Source organism: Equus caballus, chromosome 10 (assembly GCF_041296265.1).
Source record: "Equus caballus isolate H_3958 breed thoroughbred chromosome 10, TB-T2T, whole genome shotgun sequence".
Lineage (NCBI taxonomy): Eukaryota > Metazoa > Chordata > Mammalia > Perissodactyla > Equidae > Equus > Equus caballus.
Window position 1 is genome coordinate 17,176,444 of NC_091693.1, and position 12,340 is coordinate 17,188,783.

The following is a 12,340-nucleotide window of genomic DNA, read 5'->3' on the forward strand; positions in this document are numbered from 1 at the left end:
GGAACTCTTTTCTCAAATTAAATAGTCCACACCAGCTCCACCTATAAAGGAGACTCAAGAGGGGCCAGCCTCGTGGCTAAATTCTGTGCTCTGCTTTGGTGGCCCGGGGTTTGCCAGTTAGGATCCTGGGTGTGGACCTACACACCATTCATCAGGCCATGACGAGACGGCGTCCCACATAGAAGAATTAGAATGACCTACAACTAGCATATACAACTATGTACTGGGGCTTTGGGGAGAAAAAGAAAAAAAGAGGAAGATTGGCAACAGATGTTAGCTCAGGGCCAGTCTTCCTCACCAAAAAAAAAAAAAAAAAGCATGCAAAAAAAAAAAAGACTCAAGATACTTTGCTAAACTTTATTTTATAACATATACAGTTACAAATCATGGTGTTACTTTGTTAACACAATGAAGCCCTTCCGGACCTGATTTTGAAATGAGTTGCTGGAGAGTCGCAGGCTTTCATCACCTTGAGAGTCTGATTCACTCCTGGGTTTTGCTTTGCACAAACCCAAGGAAAACCTTGACACACAGATGAACAGCTGCAAATGCAGACCATTCTCTTTTTCTCTCCGCATCGCCCGTGGCACTCATCCAGGCTCTTGACATCAATTGTCACAAGAAACGTGTTTTCAAAGTTGAGTCACTAATGACATCTAACAACTGTTTACATCCTTTATCACGAAAACTGAAGTCAGAAGAGAGACTGTGAAACGCAGAGGGCTACAACTTTCTAGGATAGGATATTATTAGTGTGGGCCACGTTAATACATTTATTTGCTATCACACAACCAAAAATCACAAGAGCACGTGACGTGAATTACACAGGAAACTGCTTTCAGAGTGTCCCCTTACGGAGCATGCGCGGGACGGAAGCTCCCCCACGTGTAACCTTTCCCATCCGTCACGACAAGAAATTCATGATACGCAAACAGACGGCAGAAACAATTAATTTGAGACCTGTGCAAAAACGAGTTAACTCAGGAACACAAGGTCTCATTTTGACAGTCTCCTATGTCACTGGTTTGGCTTACAACATACTCGAGTAGTCATTTTTCAGTTTTTTATTTTTAAATACATGAAAAAATAGATTCAGATTATATCTCTGAGCGCACCTGGGCCTCCCCAGGATGGTCTGGAAACCACGGGTCTTGGGAGCCCTGCCCATCCCCCTGCACCCACGCACACGGGACACGTGTTTCACTCGGGTCTATTCAGAGGACAGAAATTCACAGCCAATTTTTTAAAAAAATTTTTCCCTCTCTTACTAAAAGGTGAGAAGTGTCTTCAGCCTCAAAGATGTTGAGATTTCGGTGGCACTGGATGGAGTTAGAGCCGGGAAGCCGGGAAGGCCCAGGTCCTGCCCCACCCATCACTCCTCAGCCCTCCAGGCTTCTTGAGACGACGGTGTTACCCCAAATGAGAACCCAAGGACCATGATTATTAACAGAACCTAAAACTCAAATACCTCAAGGCCTAAGCGGATATTCTTTTTCCCCAAAACTAACTCCTGGGACCTTACCACGCTCGGGTTAGATAACGGGAGGAGCTGAAGACCAGGAGGAGCAAGGAAGCCACATCCGCGTTGACGGTCTCGGTTTAACTTCTCTGCGGTCAAAACGCAGAGAAGGTGGAAGGGAGAACACGGCCACCCTGCTCTTCAACAAGCCCTGCAGAGGTCGGCTGAGCATCGGGAAGAGGAAGCAGGGAATGGAGGAGAAAGGCTGAACCTGGATAAGCCTAAGAGTGACCCCGCCCATGTATGAAGATGAATGTTCTAGAACTTTCTCGATCTGCTTGGAGACTCTCCAACCTCTGCAGGTGGATCTAGGAGGAAGCGAAAAAGCAGGCCCGGCAGAAGATCTCATGGGTCATGTACCTCTGAGAGCCGGATGTCTTCAACCTGGGTTCCTAAAAGAGCCCCAAGTCTTGGTTCATTCAATGACAAGAGAAGGCTTTGTTCCCACCTGGGAACTTCATCCTCGGTCTCCTTTCAACTCCTCAGGTATAGGTGGTCCCCCGCCTAGTCAAAGCCTTCTGGGTGCTGTGGATAAATCAGAACAGCTCAAGAGGGGAAGCAAGGAAAGGCGTCACTTGGCACATTTCTTTTCCTTCCTTGGACTTTATGAGTCTTTGAACATTTCTATCGCCCCCGACCAGAACTCTGGAAAACGCCACCCTCGGGGCCACCTACCGTGATGAAGAATATAGCCCCAAAGCACTCAATTTTTATCCAGGGAGATAGATCAGATGGAGAGGCAGAATGACTGAGAATACCAGAGCAACACGCATCACCATAACTTAGGTTGGTGGGTTCGCTTTGCCACCAACTGCCCCCATGGGTGTCCCTAGTGTTGGCCTTCAGGGACTCCCAGGAGAGAGGTCAGGGCTCTCGCCCTCTAAAACCTCAACTGGTGTGTCACCTGCTTCCTCCACTGCACTGGGGCCCTCCTCATGGACCACTGGCCCCTCCACCCCCTGGGATCCCTCCCCCCTCAACCACTCGTTGACACAACCCAAATGACTTCCCTTGTCATTCTTGCCATTGGAGGTGTGAGGAGGGCCTTCTGGCTTGGCCTCTGGACCCTGTGACGTCGAGGCTGGTGACTCATCGGGCTGTGGGCCTCGTGGGGCCTTCTGAGCTGCTGCATCCCGTCTCAGGCCTGGTCCTCTCCTTGGCATCACCGGCTTCTTCTTGGCATCTTCCGAATCAACAAGGACATAAGAGACATGGCCCAAGCTCACCTTTTTGTTCTTCTTCGTGGGGGCAGGGCGCTTTGCCGAGGCCCAGCCCACCGCCTTCTTCTTTGGGGGGCCCTCCCGACCACCAGCTTGCTCTGACTCGGAGGCAACTCCAGGGCTCGCAGCTGCGGACCGTGCACCGGGAGGTGGGTTGCTGGGAGCCTTCCAGACACATTTCCCCACGGGCTTCTTCCAAGCTGACTCCTCCTGCTTCACACAGGGCTTTTTCTTGCTCCTGATGTATTCTGAGATCTCCATATTCTCAGCATCACCAGCCTCAGGACCCTCCAAGGAGGCTGAGCTGTTGGAACAATTGCCTTTGGCTTTCTTCCAGGGCCCTGGTTCCTGCTGGGGGTGGTTTTTCTGCTTCTTTCTCCTGGAGCCAGTCTTAGCACCAGCCTTGTGAAAGAAAGGTTTGGGAGGGTCGCCTTCGTCTCCCATGTCATGCCAGCTGTCCGGGTTCTCCATCTTCAAGGCAGAGCTCACCTCGGCAGCCTGCCCCGGCTCCTTCTTGATCTTCCTCCCTGCTGCTGAAGCCAAGACGGCTACCACCCCGGCCTCAGCCGCCTCCTGGGCCCTAGCTTCCTCGCGGCGGCGCATCTCAGCATCCATGTAGAAGACCACTTGCACCGTGGCCCCCAGGAGCACCCCCAAAGCTTCCGCCCAGCTCTCTGGGGGCTGATCCCGATTCTGGGGCGCTGGGGGGTGGTTGAGTTGGAGCAGGTGGACCACATCCTCCCACGTGCGCCCCTCGGTATCCAGGAATTCATTGAGATTTTTTAAAAACTCAGCATCCTGGGTGGGATCTCTACAGACCACCCTCCAGACGCCCCCCCTTCCTGGAAATTCCCGGGGGATGGCCCTCAGATTCACACCCTCGCTGACCTCAATGAGGACAGCTTTGGCATTCTCTTCCCTCAGAAAAATCTTGTTGAGCACGAGGTACTGGCCCAGCGGGGAGAGGACCCCATTCAACGTCTCCTCGATCTCCGCTTGCCCACAGTCCTCCGGGATGCCCGTGACCAACAGGGACCTGTGGATGTCCACCTCCATCCCCCGGCACCAGTCCTCCAGAAGATTCATGGCCATGGCCGCGGACACCTGGCGGCTCGAATCCCACGTGTAGGGAGGAGTCTACGCGGGCTGCAGTGGTCTCCGGATATTAATCCTGCAAGGTGACAGGAGAGGGAGGTCAGGGTTCGGGGAACATGGCCAGAGTCAGAGCCCTCTGCTGTCCCCTCCGCGGCTGGCCCGCAGGAGGCCTCGCGCTCTCCCCACGCCCTCCTCCCCACGCCGGCCCCGGTGCTCACACGTGTCCTGGAACCAGCGACAAGCGCGCTCGGCCACCCCTCCGCGGGCCTGGCTCTCGGCCGCCGGGCAGGGATCCGGCAGCCCCGCCTCCGACCGCCCGGGCGGGCCAGGGACAGGCCGCCGGGGTGCAGCCGCCCGCCAGGCGCCAGCTCGGCCGGAGAGGGCTAGTGATCGCGCCCGCGTCCGCGCGCCCGGCGGGTCCCCGCCTGGATCCCAACAGCTGCGCGGAGCCGAGGCCCGGGCCGCACGCGCGCATGCGCACTCGCTCCCGCGCCGCCGCGTCGCGGTCTCCATGGCAACTGCCAGCACGTGGGCTCTGCGATTGGGCCCGGGGCGCCCGGAGGCGGGGCGTCTGTGCGGCTGTTCCCGGAGCCGCGGGTCTGCGTGGTCTCCGATTGCTCCCCCGAATCCGTGCTTTCCACCCTTCCCCACTCCACGTGGGTCTCAGGGACGGGGGTGCGGTGTCCTGGCTCCTAGTGCTGCGTGAACTTCCCCACTCTTCTCTGCCTTTCTCTGGGGTTCAGCCAGTGGGACTCCTGGGAGACCCCAGAAATCAGGGGGCGAAAGGAAAGAGCAACTTTAATCCCCCTGAGCTCTTCTGACAAACCCACAGCTGCTCTCGGGAGCCCCGTGCTTCAGTTACAGGGTTTCAGGGATTTCCAGAAGCTTCTAGAAACTCCCCCTCCTTTTTCTTCCCCGTCTTCCCACCCTTCAAGCCTAGGGGCCGTCCGTCATCTTTTCTTGCTGGTTTCCTCGGTTTGCTGCCTACGGGCAACACCTTTGTTAATAGTTATTGAAACGCTCCTCTGTGACTCACTTTGCGTGGCCATGTAAGTCCTGTCAGGCCCTCACTCATACGCTTGGCAATGTCCCGTCCTAACTGTGCAGTCTCGGACGAGCAATTTGAGCTCTCTGAGCTTCTTCCTCTTCTCCACAATAAGAATACCAGTTAAAACCTTCCTGGTCTGGAAATTTTGAAGATTCGTGGAGATCACATGTGAAAGATGCACGGATAGCCAGTTTTGGCCTGGGTGGTCAACCAAAGTCTGTTATTTGGATTCCATTTTGGAATTGGCCTTTGCAAGCCCAAAGAGCTGAATACCTATTTCACTGTCATCTCTGGCGTCCCTGAACTCGGGCGTGAGCAATGTTTGTGTGGTGGCCCAAGTTCCCATCATATTTCCGGCGTCATTCAAATTGTTAAATCTGAATATTCACATTCCAATAAACGCTCTAGCTATAAGAAGAGTTTTAAAATCTCACGTGTCTTACTTGTTGAAATTCTATGAATCAGCTGGAGAATGAATATGTATCATTATGCAGTGGTTTATAAGGATAACTATAAATTCCTTGACACTCCTGTTGACAAGTGTGGATCTGTGTCCCATCCTCTTGAACAAAGCAGACTTGTAACTGCTTTGACCAACAGAGAGTCTGGTAGGAGGGAAATGATGGAACCAGGAGAGTATCTGGAAGGGAAGCTATGTGACTTTCCAGGCTTGGCTATAAAAAGCCATGTAGGGGCTGGCCCCGTGGCCAAGTGGTTAAGTTCGCGTGCTCTGCTGCAGGCGGCCCAGTGTTTCGTTGGTTCGAATCCTGGGCGCGGACATGGCACTGCTCATCGGACCACGCTGAGGCAGCGTCCCATATGCCACAGCTAGAGGGACCCACAACGAAGAATATACAGCTATGTGCTGGGGGGCTTTGGGGAGAAAAAGGAAAAAATAAAATCTTTAAAAAAAAAAAAAAAAAAAGCCATGCAACTTCTTCCTTGCTCATTGAGACACTTGCTCTCTTGGATCCCTGAGCTTCGGAAAAAGAAGTTGCGCTATCCTCTGCCTGCCATGCTGGGAGAAAGACCAACCCACGTGGAGAAGCCACCTGTGTGCGCTCCACTCAACAGTTCCCAGCTGAGCCCAGCCTTCAAATGACCTCAGCCCGGGCACCAGACATCCGAGTAAAGAAACTTCCAGGTGATTCTAGCCCCCAACCGCTTGAGTCACTCTCCAAGCATTTACATCATCCCACCTGAGACCCAGACATGGCGTAGCAGAAACAAACCTTCTCTCTTTTACCAGGTGTGAATTCCTGAGCCGTGGAATCAATGAGTATCAGAAAACAGTTGTTGGTCTACACCACTAAGTTTTGGGGTGGCTTGTGATGCAGATGTAGATAACAGGAAGATATTGCAAAAGTAGAATGCAGCAGCTGGGGCTGGCCCCGTAGCCGAGTGGTTAAGTTCGCACACTCCGCTGCAGGCGGCCCAGTGTTTCGTTGGTTCGAATCCTGGGCGCGGACATGGCACTGCTCATCAAACCACGCTGAGGCAGCGTCCCACATGCCACAACTAGAAGGACCCACAACGAAGAATATACAACTATGTACCGGGGGGCTTTGGGGAGAAAAAGGAAAAAAAAAAATAGAATGCAGCAAGAATTAGTGATGGTGGACAAAGCACTACCACAAAAGAAAACTGGGAGCCACCATCTTAAGTCAGCCCCTGAAAAGATTCCCCAAAGCAGCTTTTGCTCGCGGTGCCCAAAGTTTCATTTCATGAGACTGTTTCCGTGAAACAGCGTCATCACCATCAACCAGATCTTCCAGCTTGTGAGTTGAAGAAAAGATAATTCTTCTGCTTTAGGCAGTTCCTTTTAGCAAGGAAGGAAAGCTGGATGGTTTGGTGACATGTCACCATCAGCAGAACCAGTAAAAAATGTTCCTTCATCAACCATTTAGTTTCATCAACGGGCAGCAGAGGAGCGAGCTTGTAGCTGACAGTGCTATAAAAGTCTACTGGCTACTGCATTTTTTTAAACAAAATTGTGGTACAAATTTAAAGGTTTTGCTAGAGTTTCAGATGTATGCTTCTATTTTCTAAAGTTCATCCTATGGTGGTGATTTTTTGCGTGTGACCAAATACTCAGCCATCCAATATTTTGTCACGTGTGTGTTTGGCCCTGACACATGATAAGCTGTTATTAATATCATAAAGGCAAGTGTTCTTAAGGGCCTTCCCACTCTGGAGCAGCGTTCTGCTGGCACCATCTTTTTGCTACCAAATGGGATGTTTTTTGTTAGAAGATTGTGGCAACTGGTACTAAAACCTAGTGCCAGCCTGGGGAGCTGTTGCAAATTAGCTGATTGAGAATGGATGAAATTAAGAAGCAAAAAAAATACCAAGTGTTGGTGAGGAGAAGAGAGACTAGACCTCTCGTACATGTACGTGGATGCCGGCCGTGTAAGTTAGTACAACTATTTGGGAAATCTCTTTGGCCGTATCTACTAAAGCAAAACATATACAAACACTACAATTTAGGAACTCCACTCCTAGATATATATATATCCAACAGAAATGTGTTCACTAAAAGCCATGGGCAAGGGTATTCATTGCGGCACTATTCATACGAGCCAAAATCTAAAAGCTACCCAAGTGGCAACCAACAGAAGAATGGATCCACTGTGGCACATTCACAGCACAAAATGCGCATCACGGAATGAATGATCTACAACTACACGCGACAATATAGATGAATCTTGCAAAATGGTGAGAAAAGAAGCCACATCCATAACAGCCAATACAATATGATTCCATTTATATGAACTACAAAGCCAGGCAGAGCTGATCTATGCATTAGAAGCTGGGGTCGTGGTTTCCTGTGTGATGTCTGATGACTTGAAATGCGGGGCTCCTAGGGGGAGGGAGAGCAGGTAGAGTTCTCTTTCTTGTTCTGCGTGTTCGTTACAGGGGTGTTCAGATTGTGAAAATTCAGAATGCCGGATGCCTACGATATATGCGCTCTTCTGTAAATATTTTATGCTGTAATAATAGCCTTTGCTGTTTTGATGATGGATTGGATGCGAGATGCAAGGGAAGCTTGCCCAGTGCAACTCCCAGGTTTTTGGAATAAGTAGCTAGAAAGAGGATGATGCCACTTTTCCTTATGGGGCAAGTTTGATAGAGGACAGATTTGGGGAAGAGGGGAGGGGGCGAATCAGAAGTCTAGTTTGGGTCATGTTGAGTTTGAGATGCTGTGTCGAGGGTCCCCAAGACCCTCAGTTTCGGTGATTTGCTAGAAGGTTTCATGGGACTCAGAAAGGTTATTATACTCACAGTTATAGTTCATTACAGAAAGAGGTTACAGATTAAAATCAGCAAAGGGAAAAGGTGCACAGGGAGAGCCCAGACCAGGCACAAGCTTCCAGTTGTCCCCTGCCAGTGGAGTCACGTGGACAGCAATTAATCCTCCCAGCAACAATATATGACAACACATTCAGAAAATTGCCAACCATGGAAACTCACCTGAGCCTTAGTGAGCAGGATTGTTATTCTAGGTCCATCACGTAGGCATGAAAACACCTGTGTGGCTGACCTTACTTGCGCAGCCTCCAGCCCCTCCAGAGGTCAACCCGATGCTGTGGCCCTCGGCCCCCACCATCCATCACGTGGTTAGCACAGGATTCTCCAAGGGCTTACAGGTTACCTGGGAGTCAGTTAAAGGCCACTCGTGACTTTGGAACGTGCAGGGTTTGGACAACCCATGCCTGTGGAGTTGACCATTTGTTGCAAGAATGCCTATGAGCGTATCAGTCAGGGTTCAGTGAGAGAAGCCGTTGACTATGAGTTAATGAAACATTCCAAAATGCTTGAGATAAATAAATATTTAAGAGAGACAAAAGAAATTTTAATTTGTTTATATATAAAAAGAAATATATAAATATAAGTATGTATTTATAAATGTACAATTATGTGTGTGTATCTAGGTATGTGTGCATGTGTATACACATGTATGTGTGTTGATGTATGTGTGTGTCCATGTGTGTGTAAGTGGAGTCAGCTGCCTGCCCACTCTCCCATCAAGGAGCCACCCTAATTGCCAGCGGATCTAAAAATAGTTTTGAAGCGCCCTTGATAGGAGTCCTAGCTGTGGTTTCCATGTCAACGAATGGCACTGTGGTTTCCATGGCAACGCAAAGTGCAGCCCCAACCCTTCCACCCATCTCTGCGCTTCGGGCTGAGGGTTACCTTCCCATCCTCGTTCTCTCCGTTTCACCTTTGGGTTTTTATTTTGTCTTCCTGTATTTTTAAATGAGAACCCACAGAGTTTCCATAAATACTGAACACAGAGGAGGTCCCGGGGACTCTGGGCTCCCACCCAAATTTCCCCTCCAGAGTAAGTTGTCATAACCCACCGTGGTGGTTCTGTGACTCATCTGGCGTGTTCTATCCGGTTTGTGCTGTGAGAGCTCCTTCTAGCTCCACAGCTTCTTTCTTTCTTTCTTTCTTTCTTTCTTTCTTTCCTTCCTTCCTTCCTTTCTTTTTTTGAGGAAGATTAGCCCTGAGCTAACTGCTGCCAATCCTCCTCTTTTTGCTGAGGAAGACTGGCCCTGAGCTAACATCCATGCCCATCTTCCTCTACTTTATACACGGGACGCCTACCACAGCATAGCGTGCCATGTCCGCACCCGGGATCCGAACCGGCGAACCCCAGGCCGCCGAGAAGCAGGACGTGCGAACTTAACCGCTGTGCCACCGGGCCGGCCCCGGTTTCTTAAGTTTGTATTTGCTGAGAGTCCTGTCTCCCTCCTCCTCACCCCCCCGTCTCTTCCCCCCACCACCACTCTAACCCCAAGATTGCCAACCTCAACACCTGCTAGGAGTCCGCACAAACATTTCTCCACCTCATATAATCATTTAAAAATACATAGACTGTTTTCAAAGAGCCATAATTTCTCTTTTTTTTCCTTAAAAAAATTACTGTTAAAATACTTCAGAAAAAAAAAAAAAAAAAGGAGGGTAATGGGGACAGCTGAAACAAGATTGGTCACGAGTTGATCGTTGTTATAGCTGGAGGTCATTATACTATTCTCTCTACTGTTTTATACATTTTAAAATGTCCATAATGAAAATTTTTAAAAAGGAAAGAAAGAAGACACCTTCTGTCTTTGGTATTTTTTTTTTAAGGTACGCTTTTGTTTTTGTTTTTTTTTTGGTGGGGAAGATTGGCACTGAGCTAACATTTGTTGCCAATCTTCCTCTTTTTTTTTTCTCCCCAAGTGCCAGTACATAATTATATATTCTAGTTGTAGGTCCTTCTAGTTCTTCTATGTGGGATGCCACCACAGCATGGCTTGATGAGCGGTGCCATGTCCACACCCAGGATCCGAACCAGTGAACCCTGGGCTGCTGGAGCAGAGCCCAAACTTAACCACTATGCCACCAGGCTGGCCCCCTTGTTTTTCTTTTTTTGCTAATGCGGTTCACAGAAAAAGTAAAATGCATCCCCACAGGATTTTATTGTTTTAATCCTAATTGTTCTCATAAAAATGTATCCCATGCTATAACTTTTAAAAGGTAAAATTTATGTTAACTAGGAAGAAAGAGGCCTCACGTCCCTCCTTATTTTATGGAAATATTTAACCAAATGAATATATACTGTGTTCTGTATGTAAATAATTATGCTCATAATTTTAGAAAACCATCCTTACTAAATACTTAGATACATGAAAAAGGTATCAAGAATAATAGAATGAACGCCTGCGTGCCAGCCTCCCCACCCGCCCCACCCCCAGCTCGAGAATGGAAGCATTTCCCTGTTCGTTTAGGGCTGTCTTCGCCGTGGTCTCCCATGATTCTCACCTGACAATGTTTGCACTTGCTGCTCCCTGTTCCCTTCACGTGGTTCCCTCCCTGTCATTCAGGCCTTGGTGCAGATGTCACCTCCTCTAAGCAGCCTTCCCAGACTCCACCTGTTTAAAGTCGTTTCCCCCTCACACACACTAGCGAAAATCACGGTCATGCCCCATTGGTTTGTTAGGGTATCAGTTAGCACTCGCTGCGTAACGAGCAACCCCCGAACAAAGTGATATAAAGATGGCCTTACACTGTCTAAAATTTGCATTCTCCGTGACAGTTGAAGGCCCCCAAGGGTAGGCATCTTCTCTGGATTGTCCATCCTACCCCCAAAACCTAGACAGTGTTCACCGCAGAGGGCACTTAATAATTGTTTGTTGGGGACCGGCCCCATGGCCGAGTGGTTAAGTTCATGCACTCTGCTTTGGTGGCCCAGAGTTTCACTGTATTGGATCCTGGGGGTGGACACGGCACCACTCATCGGGCCATGCTGAGGCAGCATCCCACATGCCACAACCAGAATGACCCACAACTAGGATCTACAACTATATACTGGGGGGCTTTGGAGAGAAGAAGAAGAAGAGGGGAAAAAAGGAAGATTGGCAACAGATGTTAGCTCAGGTGCCAATCTTAAAAAAAAAAAGAAGAAGAAGAACCATAGTTGTTTGTTGAATGAATAAGTGACTGTGTCTGTTGACTGTCCTGGCTTGGAAATGGAGTGAGCCACTTGGACAACCACTGCAACTCTAAAGCCAGAGGGTGAGACACTCTGTTTTAAAAAAAGAAGAAGAAAGAAAGAAAGAAGGTGGCCTCTGTCTGGAGGGCTGGGAAGGAAGCCAGAGCGAAGGAGCCCTATTCACGAGTGTAGAAGGTGAAGCGTGAGACCCACACGAGACACTCGCCTCCTCCTCTGCCCAGTGACAGTCAAGGAGGCCAGTCGCTCCAGGTGGCCATGAATTGTGCAGGTGGCCCTTCCTAGGCACCTTTCCGTTCTGACCTCTCTCCTGCTCCTGTCTCTCAGCTTAGGTCCCCTGGTCAGATCAAAGTTGGAGTGTTCACAGCTCGAGCCCCCTTCTTCATCAGCCCCCAAACTCCCCCCCACACACAGATTTTTTTTTTTAAAACTCCATTGCCGGCATCAGGCCTTACCACAAAAATTTATTTTTCAGCCTGGCAAGCTTTTCCAGTGGATTTCTTGAATTCTCTCTCCCTGGTGGTCCAGCTAAAAGAACCACCAGACAGTGAGAGCCAATGAGCCATCTTCCAGGAGAATGAACCCATGTTGGCCTGGCTGCAGTGCATGCTGGGAATGGGGGCCCAGAGTTAGGGGGGTGACCTCAGGGAGCGGGCTGACAGCTCGAATATGCCTGAGGGCTCTTGTAATAATTATTATTACCGTCGTGCGTCACTTAATGACAGGGATAGGTTCTGAGAAACGCGTCGTTAGGCGATTTCGTCGTTGTGCGAACATCATCGAGCGTATGGATGGGGAACAAAATTTGTCATGTCAAAATGTGCTCTTTAATGTGACGATTATTTTAGGCTGATTATTATTATTATTTTTTAAAGATTTTATTATTTCCTTTTTCTCCCCAAAGCCCCCCGGTACATAGTTGTATATTCTTCGTTGTGGGTCCTTCTAGTTGTGGCATGTGG

At 49.4% G+C, this 12,340-nt stretch overlaps 1 protein-coding gene across 2 annotated transcripts; it reads right to left on the reverse strand.

Moving 5' to 3' along the window:
• Nucleotides 1-343: 343 nt before the first annotated feature.
• On the reverse strand, nucleotides 344-8,917 carry PNMA8A (PNMA family member 8A). Of its 2 annotated transcripts, none has more exons than XM_070223072.1 (2): nucleotides 8,354-8,917; nucleotides 344-3,910 (listed from the first exon to the last, which is right to left on the reverse strand). In XM_070223072.1, exon 2 carries the CDS (start codon nucleotides 3,829-3,831, stop codon nucleotides 2,362-2,364), a length of 1,470 nt encoding a protein of 489 aa, XP_070079173.1. In that variant the 5' UTR covers nucleotides 3,832-3,910; nucleotides 8,354-8,917; the 3' UTR covers nucleotides 344-2,361. The 2 variants fall into 2 exon arrangements, with proteins under 2 accessions (XP_070079173.1, XP_070079172.1); XM_070223071.1 differs by lacking the exon at nucleotides 8,354-8,917 and adding an exon at nucleotides 4,053-4,345.
• Between the last annotated feature and the right edge of the window lie 3,423 nt (nucleotides 8,918-12,340).

Excerpts from the sequence above, each read along its gene's own strand:
- PNMA8A (XM_070223072.1), bottom strand. The coding sequence starts at position 3,831 with ATGGCCATGAATCTTCTGGAGGACTGGTGCCGGGGGATGGAGGTGGAC.